This window comes from Ptiloglossa arizonensis, chromosome 8 (assembly GCF_051014685.1).
Source record: "Ptiloglossa arizonensis isolate GNS036 chromosome 8, iyPtiAriz1_principal, whole genome shotgun sequence".
Taxonomy (NCBI): Eukaryota; Metazoa; Arthropoda; class Insecta; order Hymenoptera; family Colletidae; genus Ptiloglossa; species Ptiloglossa arizonensis.
The window spans coordinates 20,384,111-20,407,526 of NC_135055.1; the positions used below are offsets into that span (position 1 = coordinate 20,384,111).

General features: G+C 55.0%; 1 protein-coding gene across 1 annotated transcript in view; it reads right to left on the reverse strand.

The window, feature by feature from the left end:
• The window catches only part of LOC143150368 (uncharacterized), a 311,591-nt gene extending 289,706 nt beyond the window's left edge, over positions 1-21,885 (reverse strand). The window contains exon 1 of the mRNA XM_076318592.1: positions 21,722-21,885. Within this exon, the coding sequence (XP_076174707.1) occupies positions 21,722-21,885 (164 nt within the window). The remainder of the gene's footprint in view (positions 1-21,721) is intronic.
• Positions 21,886-23,416: the final 1,531 nt, after the last annotated feature.

The following is a 23,416-nucleotide window of genomic DNA, read 5'->3' on the forward strand; positions in this document are numbered from 1 at the left end:
AACGCGTAGACGAACACAGAGTCCGGTAGGAGTCATCGAGCGGTAGTTCCACGGGTGGGCCGAGGAGTCCCGGGACGACCCGGACGGATGAAAAGAACAATCGGAACGGTCTCGAAGAATAATCGAGTTAAAAATCCGTGTCATCTCGGGGACACCGTGGTAAATTTCCAGCGCTCTCGACCGGGATAATTTTGTCACGGGTGGCCCATTTTCGGTCCGCAGTGCGGCGTTCGCGGCGGACACCGTGCAAGGAGAGATCGGCCGGGAGACAGGGGGGGGGGGGGGGTAGGGAAGAAGCCACGAATTTATTCGCTCGGATTGATTCTCCTTCGGCCGCGATGGGAGTAAAAAAGGTGCGAGACCGGACGGCGGACGAGACGAGGGGACCTTCTTTTATTCCGCGTATCGTTAGGACTTACGTGGCCGTTCGAGAGTTCGCGAAACGAGATTTAGCTGGTTCCAGCGGTGATTTGTGACCCATTGTTCTCTCCGCGAGCCGGTAGCCGATCGGCGCAACGACCACGGTGGAGGGAGAGGTGCGCCGGGTCTCCCGACCGAAGGACCCCTACTAAAAACTGGACCATCGAACTAATGGCCATTGATTTACCCCGCCGTTCGCTGCAAAACGCGTCCACGGGAGACCCGGTCTCGACGGTTTTTTCCACCGAGGTTTACCTCCTCGACGCCGCGCGAGCCTCCGACCGAAGACAGCCGGGAACACTTGTTAGAATCGCCGCGAGACTCGTCCTCTCGACTCGACTCGCTCGCGTACAATCGTCCGAGCATCTTTCGATACTTTTTTCCGTTCTCGTTCCGTCGAAGGAAAGGTATCGTACGATCGACACCTTCCCCCTACGAAACGATCAACGAATCGTCTTCGAAACTCCTCGAGCGGTCGGTTACCGTTGCCTCTTTAACCGTAATTAAAGTCCGCTCGATTCCGTCCACGGATCCGAACTCTTCTCGGACAGGAATTTTTTTCAAAGCCTCTCTCCCCCTACCGTCCCCCGTTCCTTCTCGATCCCTTCGAATCGGTTTCGAGACGAGAGAACATAATAAAACGATTAACTCGATTCCTACGAACTCGGGGCAACACAATGGAGCAGTTAAGGCAACGGCTCTCCGTTCCGCTTTATTTATTCCATTAGCGGAGCTCGCCGACGATCCCTTTTCTTTTATCTGCATATTGTCCGCGTCTAGGGCCGCTTGCCCCTTACAATTGCCGCGACATGTTTGTCGAAACGTTGGATCGCGGGAGATACCTTCTTTCTTTCTCTCTCTCTCTCTCTCTCTCTTTCTCTCTCTTTGTGGATTACGCGAATTTAGTTGGCGTCGCTCGGGCGTAAAGAGCTAAAAGAGCTCTCGTCCCGGTGTCCCGACGGGGCCCCGTAGCAGCATCCTTTGACATTTTATCCGAGCGAGCCCGGGACGAGGCATCGCGGAGGCGGCGTTAATTAAGGCGCGGCCGTTAATTGACGGACAAATCCAGCCGGGAGCCACGGATAAATATAGACGTCCGATCGAGACGCGCGGATCGTATCGTTCGGTCGACTTGTCGGCTGTCGAAGAACCGCTTCCCGCGGAGCAAGAGATAATCGATCCCCTCGGCTATTCCACTCGTCCGCGCGATATCTGCTGTCGTATCGACGTAGAAATTAAATTAATCCTTCGCCCGCCACGCTGACCCGTATACACCTCGACCGGCCTTTCTCTCGACGCGCGGAGACAGAGGAGAACCATCCGCAAAAGTTTCGCGCAATCGATAACTCGAACCGATCGCGTCATTTAAGAATCCAACTTCCGTCGAACGCGCAATCTCGCCATCCAAATTATCGGATAATCCGTCGACTCGTTCGTCGCGCGGAATACCGCGAGTACCGCGCCACGCGATCTCTTTTCCTCGTTTCACCCTTACCTTTTGCTTCTTTTTTTTTCTTTTTTACACGGCCATACTTCACGGTTAAGCGTACCGAAACCCGAACCGTACACGGTGGCCCGATCGTTTCGATCGCCTCGAGCATCCGTTACTTTTCGCCACAGGGAGAACCTTTGGCGAAACGACGGTCGTTACGTTTACAGTCGGAAGACTCGTTTGGGGTTTTAGCGTTACCCGTATTTCGTACGCAGTGTTCCGATTCTGGTAAAATAGAGGACGTCCCAACGATTTCACCGATCTCCCATACGGGATCGTTCTTCCCCGGAAGCCTCTCGAGCGTAAAGGTCGAGCACGAGTCTCGTTGACAAAGTTTCGCTTCCTCCGTGTTCCGAAAAACAACGGAGACGCTCGAGACCGTCCGAGTTACCGCTCCGGCCTGTACAACCGACGCGCACTTATTTTGCTCGATCTCCCCGAGACAGCGAACCGTACATTCCAGGAGATACCTATCAGGATTTCCATCCATACGCATCTTGTAAAAGTGGGTTCTCTCCCCTGTTCGAGGCGCGAGATTTCGAGCCCCTAGCAGCGAACCAGAAGAGGAGAGCCACCCTAGGCGCGATATTATGATAATACACTTATATTCGTATGCAATGGGGTTTTCTTAGGAGGGCACACGACGACGGGGCCAACGAACGCGTCTTCGGCCTACCAGCCATAATGTAATTCGATCGACGCTTTAGCCTCGAGATGATGGAACGATGGATAGAAATTGACGGCGAATAGCCGAGCGACGGTGGTTAAAAGCTGTCTACATCGAGAGAGAGGGAGAGGGAGAGAGAGAGAGAGAGAGAGAGAGAGAGAGAGACACCGATGGTAGACGGAAGCTGCGTCTCGTTCGAGCGCTAGGATTTCTCGATTAATTACTCGGCAATTCGGTTAATTGTCGCGAAAGCGCGAATACCGCTCTCCTTTTACCGAACGTTGCGAACGTCGATGAGGCGACCGTGAGCAAAGTCTCGGAGAGTAGTCGGTCCCCCGTCGTCTCGAGGGCCCGTTTCTCGTCGAGCGTTTCCGACCCAGGGAACGCGACAGCGTCTCGAACGTGTCATCGAGTGCGTCTTATTTTCCAAGAACGCGAAAGGTACGTATATTATCCTTCGTGGAAGGAATATTCCGGCCCCTACGGTCGTTGTCCCCTTACGAAACTTTTTTTCCGCTTACGTAATGCTTCATAAGCACGAGCGGGAACGATACGATTTCTGTTCCCTTTCACGCGGAAACTTCGGAAGGTATCGGGTCCCGACCCTTTGTCCGAACGGATCGGAGAATCTCGCCGCTGGAAAATGGTTTCCTCTTAGGGGGCGGCCGGACCACTGACCGAGAAGACGTTAACGCTCGCCGACAACTACTTTTCTCGTCGTTTTCCCGCCCGTTACCCAGAATTCTCGTCGGTGGACCCGCAGAAGCGTGCGCGGCGAAGAAAAGACTCCGATAAAGGCTCGCGATACCTCGAATCCCCGAGACGGATCTTCGGGTATTATTTCTCTCTCCTGTTTACGTTGTCTTTGTACGCGTTGTCGAGCCCGTACAAACGCGGATATCGGAGACCGGGTGAGACACTCGGAGACCCGTCGGTCCATCGATAATACGCAACAGTATTTCCCCGAACCCCGGCGCATCGGGTTTCCCGTGGAAATATTTCACGTTTTCAGAATCGTCTCGTATTTTCGGTAATATCCGTTCGGCCCGCGAATAACCATTTTCTTCGCCACGCTGCCTTCGATGATTTCTCTCCCGACAAAGTGGATCCGGAACGCGTCGCGATCGAGACGATTTTGAGAACGATCGCGAGAATCTCGTTAAATTCGAACCGCGCCTCGTATATTCGAAAATATTACACGGTGGACGAATCGAAATTTCTTTTAGCGCGGATCGTACGATTTCGAAGGGTTCTCGAGACGTTTTATGCGTATCCTTTCGTCCAAGTTGTCGAGAATCGAACGAAATTCGTGTCGAGTTGGCTCGTAGGATTCGATAGCTGGCGATGGCCGAGACAAATTACAGAGTCGCGAGGTTCGATCTTCCATCGAGTACACGCGCTCGAATCTCGTTGTGTTCGTCGACGACGATTTTAGAATCCCTCGTTTCGATCTTCCGTGCGGGGGTTCGGTTTGCGAAATGCGTAAAAAATTTCGAAACGGAGGAAAACGAACGGTGAGAAACAGTCGCGAGGGTGTTCGATCGTCGGCCGGCTCGCGCGCGGTTACGTTCCTCCCGTACCCCTACAGATCCCGTAAGTGCGTTGTCTTGTCGTCGAACAGCGTCTTAGGCACGACATTTCGTTACGTCGTTCGGACGAATTCACCCTCTTGGCCGTAACCGCGCCGCCGTCCATAAAGCCGGTGGTTGACGATCGCGAGGAGCATCGAGCCGACAAACTTTTACGCGTTCGTCGAGAACGCGAACCGGCACCGTTACGATCGCTCCCACGAATAAACGCGAAACGTTCAACGAGGGCGTAAAAGAACCTTTAACGAGGAGATCGCTCCGAGATCGCGGCCGAGCGCTCCGTTGCGTCGCAGCGGGTGAAACGTTACGCAATCGCGATCGGGCGAGACCGGGGACCGTGGTAGGAGGATCCGTGGATCGTGATCGTGCGAATTGGGGAACGGAACAAAGGTCGGGTTCATCCATATTCATCGGCTGCTTACGAGATGGAATCGGCCGCGAGACGAGCAGACAGAGACGTTCGTTCCTTTTTCTCTTCCGTCACGAGCGAATTAATTCCGCGACACGGTTCCTATCGATCACTGTTTACGCTCGGCCGTCCCTTGCCCCTCGCTCGAACACGGACCGATCGAACGAACGAACATCTTTCGTCGTCGCCCGATCCTGCGACGAGGACCGAGCCTCCGCGCGAGCTTTAACCCCTCGACGAACGAAAACTCGGCCCGTGCAAAACGCTCTCCTCGACGACGATTCGTTCCAGTCGCTCGTCAAATTTCACGGTAACCGTGCGCTCCACGACTCTTTCCAATTCCTTTCGTCCGTCGACTTTCCGCTCGTTTCGTTCCCGGATTAGTCTCGAAGAGACGGATCCCCGCAACTCGACAAACGGACGATCCATACCGTTCGTTCCGCCCCCAAATCTTCCTCGTAACCAACTCCCGTATTGCGCGAGGAAAACGCGTTGTTTCGACTTCTCCGTTTCGTAGGCGCGAACGGTACGACTCGTTGCTTTTTCGATCGTTCCTCGGAAAAGTTCAGGTTCCACGGCCTCGTGAATCGCTCGCGAGCAAACAATTAATATCGTTCCCCGCGAGAACGCGCGCGGAAGGTTACGAACGCGCTTCGGGAGGGAGTTTATGAAAATGTTCGCCGCGGGTGGCGAGGGAACCGAAGGCAAAATCGGAGGGATCCCGAGGGTGCCCGTCGTCGCTCTTCTTCGTTCCTCTCGCACAGGTGACGCTGCCACGCACCGCCCCCGGGAGGCAGCGCGTGTGCGTGGTTGGCAGATATTACCGCATAATTTTCGGATATTTCACTCGCGGTTCGTATCCCGACACGGAGACGCATGCCGGGTAACTTTACGCCGCGATCGTTACGCGAAGAACGAAGGAATCACGAGGATTCGCGAATAAAAGGAGAACGGATCGTAATGCTGTGCGCGGTGATTTCGGCAACCTCGAACCTCGACCGCTTTTAACGCGCTTAAAGAGAACAGCAGCGCGGGAAAGTTCCGCTTCTACCCGAAAGTCACGAGCGACTCGTAGGTATGGAAATCGGGAGCGATACGGTACCGCTTGCTCGAGAAGGGCGTTCGTCGGTCGAAGTAAAAGCAAACAACGTTGGAAAGTTTCGCGTTTTGGAAATTCGGAGGGATCTCTCCGCGTGGCTTGGGAGACTTAACCGAGGAGAGCTCCTCGCGGACGAAAAGCGGATCGATCGTTGCGCACCGAAGAGAATTTTTAAAAACTGTTCCACGTTTTGTCTCGCGTATCCGAGCGAAGTTACTTTTTACGTTACGCGGTGAAACGGTTGTACACCTTGGAAAGTTCCACGAAGAAACGTTCCATCGTCCGAGCGTCCCGGAAAGTTCCACGGGAAAGATATCCCATGGTTGAAACGTTGTCGGAAGTTTGGCGGGAAAAAAGTCCCCACCCGGACGAAAGACGTCGTTCGCGAAGGTATCGAGAGTACGCGAGGAAATCGTAGCTGAAAACGAAGGAATCCCGAAGGTGTCCCGACGGGACACCGATTCCGGGACAATGCGAGCGGAATGCGAGCAGCACCGCGCGACGCCTCGTCCCCGTAAATGGCGCACCGAGAGACACGGATCGAAAAACGCGCGTTACGTCTCCGGCCGCGTAACATCCTTTCCCCCCTTCCTTGGTCGTACGATGACAAATCGAGCATCAGCGGGCCACGAGTCGCTTATCCATCAACATCAGGGTCCGAAACGCGGGTTGTCCGGCCGGCGGACATTCCGCGCGGATCGATCCCCCGCGCGCACGTTACATCCATACCGATGAACCCGAACGCCTCCAGGGAGCGAACGACACCCGCTCGGATCGCCTCCGTAAATGACGATCGCGACTGTCGAACAAGATTTACGGCGGACCTGACCGTAAAGAGACCTTTAACAACCTCGACGATTTTTCTTCCCGGAGAGGAGAGGTGTTCTTTTTTCCCCCCTCGTGCACTCGATTCGCCGCGACTACGAACCGAGCTAAGCTACTTTCTCCGAGACACGACGGGCGTAACTTCCAGAGTAACGGTTTTAAAGGGAATTCTTAAGATTCTCGGCTGCGAGACGGGATCATCAATTATCGTCCGATCGAGCTGCCCCCGGTCTTCGACGTTCGCGCGTTCACGGAACGGCGACGAGGACGCCGCGCTGCCTCTCGACGACGCGAGGAAAGAGCACGGGAACGTGGGAAAAATTAACGCCGCGTCCGATTGCGAGCGCGACGGAGACCGAAGACCCACCTCCCCCTTTCGAGATAACGTCGCGACGCTACGAGGACACACGGCGTCGAACAACGCGCGCGTCTCTTGGACGTCCCGCGCGTCTTTCCTCGTCGTCGCGAGATCTCTCGATCCGACGTACGAGAGGACGCGTTTCTCGCACGATTTCTTTCGCGGCTGGTTCTCCAACGGAGAAAGAGAGAACGTACGATCGAGGAGTGAGAAAACTCTTCGCGAACGAGAGAGGAGAATCCTCGGCGCGTTTCTCGTCGCGAAACGATTCTCGATCGGCGGCAACGAGGGAACGCCGTGACTTACGAATCGATTCTACGAACGGATACACCGCGCCTCGATTACGCCGCGCGTTTCACCGTTTACGATTGTTTACGGTTTATTTACTCCGGCCGTAATCCCAGCGGCGATAAATACCCGTGGAAAGAAGCACGATCGCGGTTTATCGCGTCCGAGTCGTCGTTCGCCGCTCGCGGAAGGTCGGTTTCGCGCTCTCCGTAAAAGCGGACGCGCGAAACAATGTGACCAACGGGGAGGGGGAGGAGGAGGGGAGAGAATCGAAGACATTTCGAAACGGCGCTTTTGACGCCGATAAAATAATGAACAAACGCGCGTTTGTCATCGCGGCGACAGCCGTCCGCCAGCCGGGTCGAAACCGAGTTGCGACCCGAGATAAGAATAATTTACCGCAGGAGGACCGCTCAAAAGTGCGCATTATCTCGTCGAATAAACTACGCAGGAGTGTCTCGCCGCGCGGGACGTGATTATTTCTCGCTACGCGGAAACGGTAAAGACAATATCGAGGAAATATGGCCATTGTTTCAACGGGGAGAATATCTCGCGCGACACGACGCTGCACCTGGCAGATCCGTACGTTATCGGGGACCGCGAATCGAAAGAACGAAGCCGAACGAAGAGTCCGAGAGTTACGCGCGCGACGCGAAACGCGAGCGTCCTAGTAAAAATCCTCTCGAACGTGCGTCGACCTCGTTCCCGGGAAACCTGGAAAACGATCGTGGTCGCGATCTCTCGAGGATCCCCCAGCGAGAATTCCCGCTCCGCGAGATACCAACGAACGATTCGAGACACTCGTTGGGCAGTGGGAACGCGTAAAAACGCTCGGAGGTAGCGGAGAAATTCTTAATCGCGAAAGTCGCGTCCGTATCGTTAACTCGAGCCGTGTCTCTGTTGGTAACAATTTCATTAGGTCCGGTATCGGCCGGCGTATCGCTCAAAGCATTCGTTACACGTTCGTTAAAGGATGTAACCGAGCGTTGCGACCGATAACGAACCAGACGCTCGCGGATCGAAACGATTCGCGGCGGATAAACTCGTGCCCGTCTATTTGCTCCCTTAACGCGACCGCGCGCCTCGCTCGTTAGGAATACGTACCGCGGCCCTGTCCCCGGTCACCGTTGATCCAGTTTTCGCGATCGAGACGAGAAACAAAACGAAACGTCGCGATAAACACGGCGAAAGCCGATCTCGCGGGGAACCGTCTCCGACGATCACCGGTACCGATACGCCGGAACCGTAACGAATCCCGTCGCGCGGAATTTATTCGCGATCGGGAGCCGGGAAACTCGATGCACCGCTAGATAAATCACGGCAATTTTACAATGCGCGTTGCGCGACCAGTCCGCGAAACGCGTCGTTAGCGGGAGGGGAGGGAAAACGGTCGCGGTCGAGCATCGGGGACACCCACGGGATTCTCCGACGCGATCGACCGAGGAAACCAGAAGACGGGAAGAGAGGAAACGAGGGAACAAAAATTTCCCCGATTACCAGCGGTGGTTTCGATTCTCGAGTTACGAGACGCGGACCGGTCGAACCGATACTATTTCTCCGCGAGGATGATCCTGCGCGCCGTGGATGCGAAGACTCGCGAAACATCGACGGGACGATCCCGCGAACCGCGACACCCACCTGTACACCCACCGTGCCACGGTAAACGCGGGTGAACAACGCTTTCGATTGTTCGTAGGGGATCTTTGTTCGCGACTCTCGCCGATTTGCCGTACACGCGGGTCCGCGTGGGACCCCCTGCGTGACCCTTGCTCCGCTCGAGCGCGACCGGCCTCGGAGGACCAGCGTTACGGGTTACCCCGACACCCACGCCTCCGTGTTTCCCGTGGTTCCACCGAGCAGTCACCGGGACGCGTCGGATAGGGATGGTAATTTACCGTCGTTATGGATAACCGAGACGACCGGTCCCGCGCCTCGGTGACGCGCACGATCGAGGGGGACTCTCGCGTGGAGTTCTCTCGTTAACGACGAACGCGACCCACGATTTCGGACCAACGTCGGGAAACGAAACGCGGGAGACGTTGACCACTCTCGAAAGCGTTCCGTGAGCCTCGTAAACGACTTTTTTTGGAAAACGAGCCGACACGCGTCCCTCGTGGATAGCTATTTTCATCGAGACTCGTCTCGCAACGATCCCCCGCGAATTTCTCGCGTCGTCACCGTTCCTCGACTCATCCCCCGGTGTCGATGACGCGCGAGCTCGAACGTCAGGGATCGAAGCGTACGAGCGGTCGATCGTGCGTGGAAACTCACCGCGCGAAAGAACGCGCGCTGCTGACCATCGGTGAAACGGTTATCGAGGTGTCCCCTCGGTACGCTCGAGCGCGTTCCAGCGTTGAATCGGATCGCGTACCGGCGCGGTAACGATCGCGATGATAAAAGCGAAGAAAAAGATGCGTCTTCCGGCGAGTAACGAAAGGGGTAACGACAACAATCGTCACGGTGTCGAAGTGGAACGAAGTCGTTATCAAGACACGAGAGAGAGAGGGAGAGTTGGACGGTGGAAGCGGGGAACGGACGTTTCGAAGCTTTAAAACGTCGCGAGAGATCCCGAGCGGCAGTCCCGAGGGGTGATTACGCCGGGTGACGACGCTGGGCGTCCGCCCACCCGCCCGGCGCGTAATTAACATCGTTAAAACACGGATGTTAAATAAATTATAAATAATTATGTTCGACGGCGTTAACGACCGTCGTAGCCCACAGCGGTGACGCGGGCTCGGGCACATTTACGTTATCGATTGCAGAGAGCGGCGGGGCGGACCCGCGGCGCTCGACTTGTCTAGACCGTTCCTGAAAATCCTTTTCAGGAAATATTCTTTTCGATACATCCACCCCCGTCGGCCGGCCCGAACCCGAACCCGAACTCGGCCCCCTCGCCGCCTCGACCCGTAACACGAAATCCGCTCGTTTAATCGCCCGCTAACGAGCATCGTTGCGTCCCATCGCCGTGAAATCGGATCAACGATGCGTCCACGGTGTTTTTACGAGCTCGTCGAGGGAATCTCGAATTCAACGACCGACCGACCGACCGACCGACCGACCGAGCACCGCCGCGGATCTCTCGATCGCGGGGACAACCTACGGTGCTTCCGCGGGATTAACGTCGATAAAAAGCCACCGAGCCGTTTTACGGCGGTTCTCGTCGACGCTGTACCGGGGAACCTTTCCAGTTTACCTCTCTCCGTTACCGAGTACGCGCGAAACTTCGAAACCGTGTGCGTCTCCGTTCGGTTTCGGCGTCCGTGACGGACCCGCGACCCGAGACCGCTATTAGCATAATCTGGTGGCCCGCGACAGTGACAAGCGCGTCGATCGATCGATCGATCGACCGAGCGAGCGACGCGCTTCGTAAACGGGAGTGCTCGAAAACACGCGGCAGTTGTACCGAGCGCGCGATCCTAATCGCTACGGGGGACGCTAAAAGCCGGTAATGGCTCGATAACGGGACCGGGTCGCGCGTACCGGTTTCTAATCTCGGTAAAAGATTAGGCGGCGAGAAACGAGCCGAGATCTCTCTCGGATGGTAACTGCCGATCGGTGCCTCGATCGGCCGTTACAATTCGAACGGCTCCATTAAAGTTAGTCAGTCGCGCGCCGATTTTCCCGCCGGTCTCGCGCTCCGTTTCGAGCCTCGATCGAACCTCCTCGCGGACGCGTCGCCGACCAAGCGCAACCTCCTATCGATCCAAGCCTTAACGCCGTTTCCGTTACGTTAACGACCCGCACCTGATAAACTATTCACCGTGCGGATAATTGCGCGACGCGATTCCGCGCGACTCGACCACCGTCGTCTGTCTGCCACCGTCTCGAGAACAACGGGCCGGGAGAGACTCGTCAATTTTCCGCTCGTCCCGGCGTCCGTCGACGCGCCCGTACCTAATTCGAATTAGAATCCCCGAAACGGGCTACGAGTCGCTACGAAGACTCGAGAACGTGGCCGCGAACGTTACAATTGTCTCGAGGTTTCGAGACCTTAAGGAGCAACTCCTTGACGCCCGATGTCTCCGAGTTCCGAGACTCGAGCCAACGTCGTCGAGACGCTTCCTAGCTACAATCCTCCCGAGGCTAGAATTTTCAGAGTCGGAGTCCTCGAAACCTAGCGTGGTTCAAATGACCGATTCCCGAATCGCGACCGTAGAATCCTCTAGGTTCGAATCTTCGAAGAGAGGGACTTTAACGAGTGTTAAATAACGCGCACAGTTGTCGATGATTTCTTCTCTCGTCGCGAACTTCCCGAACGAGTATCGTAAAATGTTAACCATTAACTCGTTAACGCGTTGTCGATTCGAACATCGTCCACTGTTCTGTACAACTCGATCGACCGGAGCACTCGGCTCGGAAACGAGCGATCCTGGTCTTTTTTATTTACAAAACGCGCGGAAGAAACCCTGTAGAGAAAAATTGATTAAACTTGCAAGCTCTCGAAGGAAATAAAGCTGCATCGCCCGGAGAGAGCGTTGCTCTCGATTCCGTTCGTTGTACGAGCAGCCCGCGAGATTCCGAGCGGGAAAAAAGTCGGATTTTGTTCGACGCAACGCGCACGGTTCCGGTGTAAAATTTAAAAGGCGAACGAGCTAAAGGCTTCCGATATATTAAACGCTTGGAAACACTTGGAAAATTCGCGTTCCATCTATTATGCAAACCTTGAAAGGGCACTCTTCTTCCAGCCGAGTGGTTTTTCTCCAGAAACGTTAATTCTGAATGCAAGGTTGCCTCGACGCCCAATCCTCCAGACGGTAACAAGGCTCTGCGCGTCTTCGCGTTAAAATTGTACCAGCGAAGCGGTACTTGCTCTAAAAACTGTATTTACGCGGGAGAGGCGTAGAAAATTTAACGTTTCACCATTGAATTCCGTGTAGGAATCATTGTGTAGAACGTCGTCTAAATTTCTTTTCGATGGGTATTCGACGATACGAACGACGAAATCGCGTACGATTGGCTCTCGAAGACCGCGTTGGGGAACAGGGGAAAATTTCCACGTTCGTCGATCGATTCGATACGGTACAACCGTAACGAAAACGAAGAGATCGAATCACCTTTTCTCGCGCTCGAAAAATTCTCGTTCTATCGTGCGAGCTCGAAACCGCGGCGGTCTTCCGCCAGTTCGGTTTCTCGGTAAAAAAAGATCGTTCGAAAGTCCGTGGTCGATTCGAAAGTCGCCACCCTGTGCATCGAGCGGTCGATTACCAACGACGTTGGTCGTAGACGAGGGATCTCTCCTGCGACACAAGTAGCTTCTTCAAAGGTCAGACGCGGAGTGGACAAGTTCACCGGCGCGCACCAACGGGGGTTGAAAGCGTTCGGGTGTTGCACCCCGGGAGCGTAACGTGGCGCCCACCAACGGAGACGCCTCGAACCAACGGACGTCGGGACGTCGATGGTTCCCCGAGCTGCCACCAGATTGAGATACGACTTCGTTTCTAATCTCGAGGCGCGTTGAACGCGAGGCGGTTCTATCCGTGGTTGGTGCGCGCACCGTGTGTATCGCGGGCTGATAAAACAGGATCGTCGTATTCGGTCGTAAATCACCGTTCGATTCAATTATGCTAATTACGTTAAAATGAGTTGCACAACGCTCGACGTGCCGGCGAGGTCTCAATACGGGCGCGGGCTTGTACCGTATAAATCTTTCGAGTTTTTCGACACGGTCGATCTTGTTCCGCGATAACGTTCGCCGATAGAACGACTCGCGAGCGTGTTCCACGGGGATCGTGTACCTTCGGAGATCTAAATTGCTACGCCGTAAAATAGCTCGATACCACCGCCGCCGCGGCCGCGCAGCGGCACTCGACGAGAGGAGAGGAGAGGCGAGAGGGGAGACGCGCGAGCTTAAAGTACCATCGATATTATTTCGTCTGGCGAGAGAAGAGAGCGAGACCGGCCCGGCTGACGCGAAACCGCGACGAGTGGATGCGATCCTGTCCGGATACGTCGTTCGAAGCGTCGTTTCGAGAGACGGGAGGAGAGAAAGAGCGCGCGAGGAGACCCTCTCTTTAACCAGCAGCCACTTTAACCAACTTAACCGGCGACCGACTCGTTATACCGTAACGGTTCGACGCTCGACAAAGGTGCGAGATCGCGGCAATCGAAGCAACCTCCTCGATTATCGCGCGTTCACAGCTTTCCAAAGCCCCCGAAAAGCGCGACAGAGGGCGTCGAGACGAGGAGAGGACAACGCGCGGGACCGTAGGAAAAAAAATAAAAGAGGAACCCCAAGGGGTTGGGATCGGCGAACCCCCCGTCGATTCGCAACGATCGGTAGCCACGGTAACGAGGCTCGCCGAGAGCCGGTGTATTTCTTCTTTTTTTTTTTTTTTTTTTCAAAAATACACCGTCGAAGCTTCTATATTTTTCCCCCCTTTTTTTTTTTTTTAATATTCCACGCCCTCTGGTCAACGATTAAAACTCTCGAAATTACGGGAACGCGATGTTCCGCCGTTTGGGTTTTCGCAATCGGGCCGATTCCGCGCGCGAAACACCGCCCGAATCGAAAGCTTCCGTCAAAGTAGACCCGGTGGCCGTTGATCGAACGACGCGAGCTAGCTCTAGCCTCGAGGCGAAAAAAAAAAAAAAGAAAAAAGAAAAAAAAAATACAAAAAGGGACGCACGTGAAAATGGCGCGGAGTGGTTTACCTGCAATGCTATTTTTACGACAGGTACGCACGCAGGCACGAACGTACGCAGGCACGCAGGCAGGCACGCACGCACGCACGCAACCGGTGCGTGAACGCGGAGGAAAGAGAGAAAGCGCGGACGACGCTCGGTCGCGAACATTATATACGTGGCTTGGCACCCCTTTTGCCGCTCGCGAACACAATGAGCGGCTTTGTTGAAAATTTCTGCGGGCTTTTGACCCCAGTTTTCCGCGCTCGCCCATCCCCCTGTGATCCGATGTGGCCCTTCTCGTCGTTTTCGCCGGTGCGCGTTTCGTTCCCCGATACACCGCCCCCGAACGATCGGCCTCGCGCGCCACCGAGTCCCCATAGGAAGATTCCCCCATGCTCGACGCCGATCCCGTGAAATCCGGCTCGTTGAATCGCTCGTCGCGTATTTCGAGACGACCTCGCTCGGGTTCTCGCGCTGCTCTTTCCACCCCCACTCGACACGCGTCGAGAAATCGAATCCTCTTGGCCGCGACGCGATAATGAATATATTAAACGTAAACAGATCAGGGGACGATTTTCCAAACGGAGCCCACCGAACCCGATACCCGAGCTCTTTTCCGAGTCGTTTGTTTGCGCTCCGACCTAGCCTCGCTCCGATCCCATTGTTGCCCCATCGTTCGGTCTCCGTGGGCTCCGATTCAACGTGGACGCGCACGAGTATCGGGTATCGGGTGTCGCTCGAAGATTCGCGAGCGCGGAACGACACTTTCGAGTGCGGACGTTGCTTTCGCCTACTGTTCGCTAATCGAAAAGTCGACCTCTGGAAGGAGAAATTGCGTCGTTACACGCGCGAGAACAGCGAGACTGAAAAATTTCGAACCGTTCTTTCCGAAATTTTCGTCGACAACGCGTTCGAATTTCGAACTTTGCGCAAATAATTCCTCCGCTTCTTCTCGCCGTTGCGCACCGACAACGATCGCGGAAAGAACGAAATCGACTCGAGGTTTCCAGCTAGCCGAAGAACCGTATTTTCCAGGAATCGAACTCGATAATCTCTCGAGGAAATCTGACCGTTCACCGCGCCAGGGGCGGTGGGAGGGGGTGAATTATTCAAACGGAACGGTAACGACTAACTGAAATTATTATACAAAGCGGACCTTTGACGTTCGCTGGATCGCCGCTAATGAGCCCGTGGGCACTCGAGGAAACAAGTAAATCGTTGTTACGATTACACGGGCACCGAGGAAGGGGGGGAGGGGGAGGGGGAGGGGGAGGGGGAGGGTCCTGTGGAAAACAAATCTCGTTAAAAGTAAGCAGGGAAAATAGAGTCTATTAGACACGAGCGCAAGTATCGGCCAAGAGAACACTGAAAAGATGAAACCGGGTGGGCGAGGGTGGCCGAGGGTGGGCGAGGGTGGGCGAGGGTGGACGAGGGTGGCCGACGGGGGGTGGGGTGGGGTAGGCCGGCGCTATGGGGTAGAGCCGCGCACAAGGGCCAGGCGGGGAGTTGTACATACACGAGCGAACAAAGATCGAAGTCAAATAAAGAGACTCTTTTCCAGATTAACCTTACGTAACGAGCGGAGCTTACGAGCGTCCGCGATGAAAGATCGATACACCGGATACACCGTTTCGATTCTAGTCGCCGAGCGTGCGGTTCCCTCCGCCTCTCCCGAGGTATCCTTCTCTCTCGTGCTCTCCTCACCGGCTCGCGTACGGACCCGTTTTCTCTCGTGCGCGCATCCGAACGAGCGCACTCGAAAAAATGAATGCGCGCTCGCGATCCTCGGACAGAACGCGAAAGTGCCTTTGATCCTTTGACGGAAGAGGAACGCGCCCGCCGATGATGCTCGACCAACCGGCGAGTTTAGGTTCCGTCCCGTTTGTCGTACGGAATAGTAACGGAGCGCACCCCCACCTCGATCGGTTCGTCAACGAAACGTTAAACTTTTTCCGCGGGACGATCTCCCCGGAGCCAACGCGAGATCAAACGCTGCCACGAATTCGCCGACGTGTCCTCGACGCGTCCACGGGATGGATATCTCGATGCCCGTTAATCGAGCGGTGCATTACGAAAGCGGTGTAAATCCGCGAATAAATTTTCCTGCTACTTGTTGCCGCGAGCGAACGAGCTGCTCCCACCGACCACCGACGGAACGTGTTTAATAATTTACGCGTTCTACGAACACGCTCGCCGCCCGGGAACTTTGCGATACCTTGCAACGTTTACGCCGCGACCAATTAGCGCCGAGTACCGTGGACTTTTCATTTTTCTCCAACGGAAAGAAATCTTTCGCCTCGCGACGCGTACCCGCGCGTTTCCCTACCGGGGAATATTCGAACCGTTACGGTTTCTACTTTGCGACGAACAACGTTGGATACCGAAAACGCGGAACGCGTACAAGCGTATTTCGCGAGACTCGAGGACAGTGACGCAGAGCCCCCTCGTTCGCGTAATCGCGTTCGAAGAAACGCTCCAGTGTACTGTGCGTGGAGGTGTGCTCTCTCGGACGCGAACGCCCGTTTCCGCGATTCCGCGTCGCGAGGTTCGCGAGGACGATCGGGCTCCTCGACGCGAGCAGTCCGCGCCGTGATTCCGCATCGACAATTCTTCGTGCGTGCACCGCTACAACGAGAGAGAGAGAGAGAGAGAGAGAAAGAGAAAGAGAGAGAGAGAAACAGACGAGCAACCACGTACGGCTCCCGGTTGCTCATTGGAACTATGCTAAATACCGCCTAATGAATACATACGGGCAGCTCTTTGATACAAAGGCGCTCTCTGCTTTACATAAAGCGCGGGCGAACTATTTGCCCTGTGGTCGACAGAATTTCAGCCCGTGCAAGGATCTAATGAACCTTTCGCTCGTCCGCGGCGCCCGCGCGTGTAGGTACATCGCCTCGACCAAAGGATCCGGAAGGGGGTGGCAAACGTGAGGGGGAGGGGTAGGGGGCCGTCCAAGCTCGGTCGCTAATTAATTAAAATCCAACGTCGAAACATTCGCGGGGCTCTGTTTCGGATAATTGGCCGGATTTCGCGGACATTGCGCGCTTTAAACTTTCCGCTCGGCGGCAGGACTCGAGCGCACGCTGGGTTCCCTCGGCGATAACGAGCCCCGCGAGAAACCAGCGAAACCCGAAACCGCGGAAATTAGGGGGACCGGCCCGATCGTTCCAAAAGGGGTAATTAGGCGTACCGAATGAAATTTAAACGATCTTAATCCGTCGCGTTTACGAGTTTTTTAACCCGTGCGGGCAGCTAGGTACACCTGGCCGGTAAATAGCGCGGAAAACGAGCCGGTATCGGTCGACTCGTGCGGGCTCGCCAGTCGATGTATACCTTCTTTGCCGCGGATCCTCTCATTTCGAACCGAAGCCACCGTGGTTCCCCGGGACCCTAATTGATAGAATGCAGATTTATCCAGGAGGACCGAGACACGCACCGAAATCACGTGAACGCGACTTTAAGCCGCTTACGACCGCTCGTGCAACGACGAAAACCACTTTTCGAGATAAGTTGTAGATCTCTAATCTCCTACTTTGTCGTCTCGTCTCTCTCGTCCCTCTTTCTCGTTCTCCCCTCCTCCCTTTCTCGGTCCTTCGTTTTCTCGTTGGTCCGACGAGTCCCGCGGATTAAGACCCCCTCGACGACCGTTCTTCGAATTATTCGCCACGGGGACAACCGACGAGAGGAAAATCGACGCTTCGAGAAGCATCTCCCACGAGGACGAGTCTCTCGTCGAACGGCCGCTTTCGTTGAGCAACCGGCCAGCCGGCTCTCTCGCGATTCGCTTCTACGTAGGCATACGCAATCGCGGCAACGCGGAATGGCAATTAACGACCACGAGGAGAGATCCATCAGCCGCGTTCGCGTTGTTCGTCGTTACCGGCGAGTCTAGAATACTCGGGGCCCCGGGGGGCCTTCTTCTGCACCGAAGCGTTGTTAAAATTTTTATTTTATTCGAACGTTATCGAGACAAATTAATACTTTCGAAAGAACATCGAACCTCCCCGACAGGCGCCTCGAAAATATTTCTAGCGTCGAAAGGTCCCGCCTCTCTGTACCTTTTACCGCGGTAAAAGTAATCTTCGTTACGTAATCTTCGTACCGTTCGTTCCCCTCGGTGCACCGTAGAAAGAGTAGAAAAGTTCCACGTACCTCTGCCCGGTGTAAAGTTCCCGACGGGAAGATCCGCGAATATATCAAACTACCGAGTTCGCGGGTACGAAGTTTCGAAGAAAATTAGGAAAGTCTGGGAGGTTGGTTACGCCCCGACGTTTATCAACAACGAACCGAACTCGTCCATCGTGTTTCCAAAGAATACTCGTATCGAAACGTGACGTTCGTTGGACGCCTGGGGCCCGAAGATTCGTCAGTTTCGGTACGTCCGGCCCTGTTCCCAACGCGTCCGGAGAAAGATAAATCATGGTCGCGAGCAACGGCTGGATCGCCGTACCCTGTTAATAGCGGCACGCGCGAATACGTTAAGACTCGGTCCGTTGATCTCGCGAGGGCTCCTCGGGGCCGAATATTGCCTCTCGATCGAGCATCGTTCGTTCTCGAACGTCGATCGTTTCGCGGACGAGTTCCGAGATGATAGATTTTCGATCTCAAAGGGGTCGCGGATCGGATTTTACGGGGCTCGAAACCCGTCCGTCGGTTAAACGAGAACGGAGCGTAGAGGTCGCAAACTCGTCCGACTCTCGAATCGAAGCCGCAAAGCCCGATCGAGAGATCGGTAGGCGGGCGCGAATCGACTCCGTGGAAACACTCGTACCGTCGGTTCGTCGCATCACCGTTGTCCCGTTGCGTTCCATACGATCCTCGAGGAACGAGCTCGTTCGCGTACGCGCTACTCGCTCCACCGAACGAAAGACGATTATCGAATTCGCGTTACGAATTCCGGAATACGACGATCGATCGATCCGGACACTCGATCGCGACTCTCCGACGCGGCAAAAGACAAATTTAACCGGGAGAAGCGTCGTGGAAACGAGTGGAAGGAAAATCATTTACCCGTCGGTGTTCGACAAGTAGCGACACTTATCGCGTTTTAATGATGTATCCGTATATCGCCCGGAGACACAAAAGAGCGGCTGTCGATGCATACGTTGCGCCCGAGAAATAGAGGAGAATGAACCCGCGGAAATGGAGAGCGCGGTTTCATTTCCAACCGTGGAAAAAGCTCCAACCGTTAAGTAATTAATTTCGCGGTGCTGCGAGACTCGTTAAAAATTTGAACAACCAGCCGACCATCGATCGCCACCGCCGCGATACGAGAGTGAATTACTGAATTTTATTTTCCACCCTAGCTACGGGGCTCCTCTCGTATAATTCTAGCTCGAAGAAGCATTCGAGGACCGTGCACGACCACAATGAAACTCTCCTTCCGTGTAAAATATATACACTCGTGTAAACACGCGTGCGTGCGCACGTAGACGCGCGCGTAGAGCCGGGACATTTATTAAAAGGCCGCGTCTGTACGTTTACCCGGCCACGATGTATAAACGTCTCCGATTCAAAGGCGATGAATTTCCAACGACTCTCGCGCAGCCGGAGTACGCGTACAATGAGGTACGATGATATTTCTGCCAATTTGCGCGACATCGTGTTATCGAGATCGTTCAACGAACACGGGCTACGGGGGAACGCGTACCGCGAACGTTCGCGAGATGCAACGAGAAACGCATCTCGTCGCGGAATACGGGACGTCTGGGAAATGAATTCGCTGGTCGGCCAGTGGGTACCGTGGTCCGTTAAGTCTCCTACGTGGCTCGAATGCGCTACGGAACAGAAGTTGCACAGTAAGTGTTTCGCAGCGTGCGCTGTACATTTTATAGCTGTGTCGCGGTCGCGACGTCGCGTCGCGTCGCGTCGCGTCGCGTCGCGTCGCCCGAGTCTCGGAATAACGAGTCCGACCGGTGGACTCTCGGCCGGTTCCCCTTTTCCCCGTCACCGCGAACCCGAACGGGGCGATAGAGTTCCTTTAATAAACCGCCTTGCTTAACGAGCTCCGAATTACTACAATTAAAGCAACGACGGGTACCGAGTCCGCCGCGCCGTCCACGGTAATCGACGATCGTTCGCGATCGTGCCCGATTCGTTGCGAGAATCGTCGAGATCGCGCGGTCGATCGTTCTCGAGAAGAAATTTGGACAAAGTTCCCGGACCTCTGCGCGCGAATCTCCTCGAATCTCGAAACGACGTAAAAGGGAAGAAACGAACGTTTCCTTTCTCCGGTGAGAGTCGCGCCGAACCGAGCTGTGAAAAAGCCGCGGTAACGAGCGAGTACAATTCCACGCGTCGGATCGCGTATCGAGTCGCAATTAAACTCCGGACGGATCGAGTAACAATTATACATCGCGATAACGCGGATTAGAACGGACTCTCGTGGTTCACTCGGTCCAACGATACTCGAATCGTTGTAATCGTATTATCGAGTACAGCGAACGATCTATCGATACATTCGACGATGTATCGACCTACGAGGCGGATTGGATATTTCTCGCAGCGTTGTCCGTCGGAGAGATTTTCCACCTTAGGAACGATCGGTGTCGATTTTCGAACGTTGGGCATCGAGAGGGATCGGTACTGTTTACCTCGAGCGAGCGTCGATCGTCGACCAGAGACAAAATTCACCATCGTAGCGCGTGGACGATCGTCGGTCCCGATATTCGATCGTTACGGAATCCACCATTTTACCATAGGGCTCGATACGGGAGGAGCCTCCGCGAATCCGTGCAGTCCCGATGTGCGGTCGAGGCAGATTGGCCGAGGAGATCGACAAAGTGGCCGGTGGTCTCGTGTTCCGTGAACTTTAATCAGACGGGCCGAACTCGACGTGTTTCCCCGCTACGGTGTACTTAACGATACCTAGCTCCGACTGCCAGTCGATAGAGCCGGAAATCCGCGCGAAATCCACCCCCGGAACCGCAGGATAAAGTTCCAGGCCCCGGCGAGGAACGAAGAACCGCGTCGCTCGAACGAGCACGACTCTCGCGAGAGACTCTCGACGATCGCGGTCCGTGCTCTTTCATCGCGATCGTCTCTCGTTGCTCGCGAAATCGGCCACGAGAGAACGCCGCGAATCTGACGCGATCGAAGAACCGTGCGCGAAATTACCGACCGTTCCTCACCGTGGAAACTACGCGAAACGTTCCGCACGGCCCGGAGAGCATCTTCGGTTCGGTAGAGAGAGTACGGAGTGACCGGTAGCTCGGTAAACTTTGATCAGTCCGGAGCAAACTCCACGCGCGCCTAATCCCACTTACTTAACGGCGTCCGTGTCCCCTCGCGTTCGACGAGGAACTTGGATCCGAACGGTGTATCGTCCACCGAAACGTTGCGATGGAAACTGAATCCCGTTTACTCGTGTCCACCTTCTCGAACGATGAAACTTGGCGTACGGATACAGCTCCTGGACGCGAAGCGTCGTTCGCTATCTTTTCGATAGACGGACAGGAGGGTCTATTTTTCGATTAAAATAAACTCTTACGGAGACTATTACGCGCGTTACCGTACTCGTGGATTCTTCTAATTCGAATTTATTCCAAAATCTTCGGTTCCGAGTTCTTCCGATCTAAGTTCGCTCGATCCGAAGTTTCTCTATTCGAGAATAATTTCGAGTCGGCCCGTAGGACGAGATTCGTCCGTGCGGAGCGATACCACCGAAGCAACGGTAGTACAGTTTTCCGAAAATTACGATCGCCGTGCGACGCGATCCGAATTTAATTTTCCGGAAAACATACCGCGCTGAATTATCTCCGTGCCGGTGACGGAGTATCTCGACCAATTACGCGACACGTTTAACCACGGGTTTAAACTCGCGCGGGCCGGTAATCCTCCGTAATCCGGATAACGTCGCTTCCGCGTCGCGGTTTCGCGATTCGTAGACCGTACTTTCCCCATCGGAAGGGGGGTAACGGTGGACCATCGTCTAGCCGATTCGCTTACTTTTGCTGATTATTGTTGGCAGTGGGCATAGGGGTTGGCACCCTCGGCGGCGGTACCGGTATCGCTTTTCTTCTCTCCCCACCTGTTTGATGCACGGTGGGCGTCACGCGTCCGGTCGGCGCTATCCGGCCAGCCGTTCGTGGTCTCTCCGTTCGTACGTCCATCTCGTTTCTGCGAACAAACGAAAAACGTCCCGACGGTTAGACGATCCCTCGTGAACGGGAGCACGGAACAGGAGCGGAGATTGTTTCTTTTTTCGCGGCCGATTTCCGAGCGTATCCGCCCTCCGCGTTTCTCCTTTCCTCGATGGTGGACGAACGATCCAGAAATTGCGACCGGCGCAACCGAGCGCGCGTAAAAGGTAGTCGACGTACAATACGAAAAAGAAAAGGAGACCGAGCGAGCGAGAGGGAAAGAGAAAATGGAAAAAGAGAAACGAAAAAACGAAATTATTACGAGACGCATTAGTAACCGGGATATAAAAGTGCCATTTTCTCTTGTGCTCGCGAGGCCGGGCAGACATCACAGAGATTGCGATGAACTTCGAAAGAGCGATCCCGAAAGTCGCGTGCACAACGTGCCGGAACCGACGGCACAGAGGAACGAACCCGCGTAGAACGGAGACGAAAAAATCGTGGAACGCCAAACTAAAATCCCTATCCCGGGTCCCTCCACCTCCGCCATCACCACCATCTCCTCCTCCTTCTCTCCTACCCTCTTCGTCGTGGCTACTTTGTTCGCGCGGTCCTTTGCGAAACGGTATTAGAACGTTTTATAATTATTCCCCGAGCAACTTTCGTCGATAATTGCCGCAACGGAACAACGCAACGGCACTCGCGTAATCGTCGCTTTGTCCGAATGTATCGTTAATTCCCCGCTTCTCTTCGCCGGGAGAGTTTTCCCCCTTGCTCCGTGCAACAATGTGACCCCGGCTGTCCAATTATTTCCACCGCGATTCGACGTAAAAACGCTCGCGCTAAGCGAAACACGATGCCGGGCGAGCGTGCGTTCCTAATTAAGCGCATGCCCCCGCTAATTTGCCTCGATAAAAACGATAGAATCTAGTCTGCGCCGGTACTCGACCGCGTCCCGAGACGCTCGGTGCTCCGTTTCGGTGTGCGTGCCTGCGTGCCTGCGTGCCTGCGTGCCTGCGTGAGTGCGTGGCCCCGGTTACAGGAAACTGCGCGTGTACGTAGCATTTGCGTAACGGAATTTCAATTAATGATCCGGCGTGCACGTCAGACTGCCGCGAGCGATTTCAATAGGCGCTTTCAGCTCGCGCTGCCACCAAAGTGACGCCCGCGGTCCTCTTTTCCCCTCTTCTTCGGCTATTCTCTACCTACCTCGGTTTCCCCGTGACTTTTCCGCCCGCACCCACCCACCCCTCCACCCTCCATCCTCGATGTAACTTCCCGTCCCCCGTCGACGAGTTCGAGCTTTTTTCGTTCATCGCGCGATCGACCGCCACGTCGATGTTCTCGCGCCGAAAACACGCGCTACGAGCCCGTTTCGCGGCCCGAGACGAGAAGAACAGTCGCCGCTTTACCCGAGAAGTGGTCTCTAGTGCCCGCGAACGTTTACGTTACCCGAGACGCGAGGTTTTATCTTTTCGAACTCGGGGAGAGTGTTTCTCGACGGTGGCAGAAATACTTCTTCGTTCTTCGAGGGCCGAATCCAAGATCGGTGAAGAATATT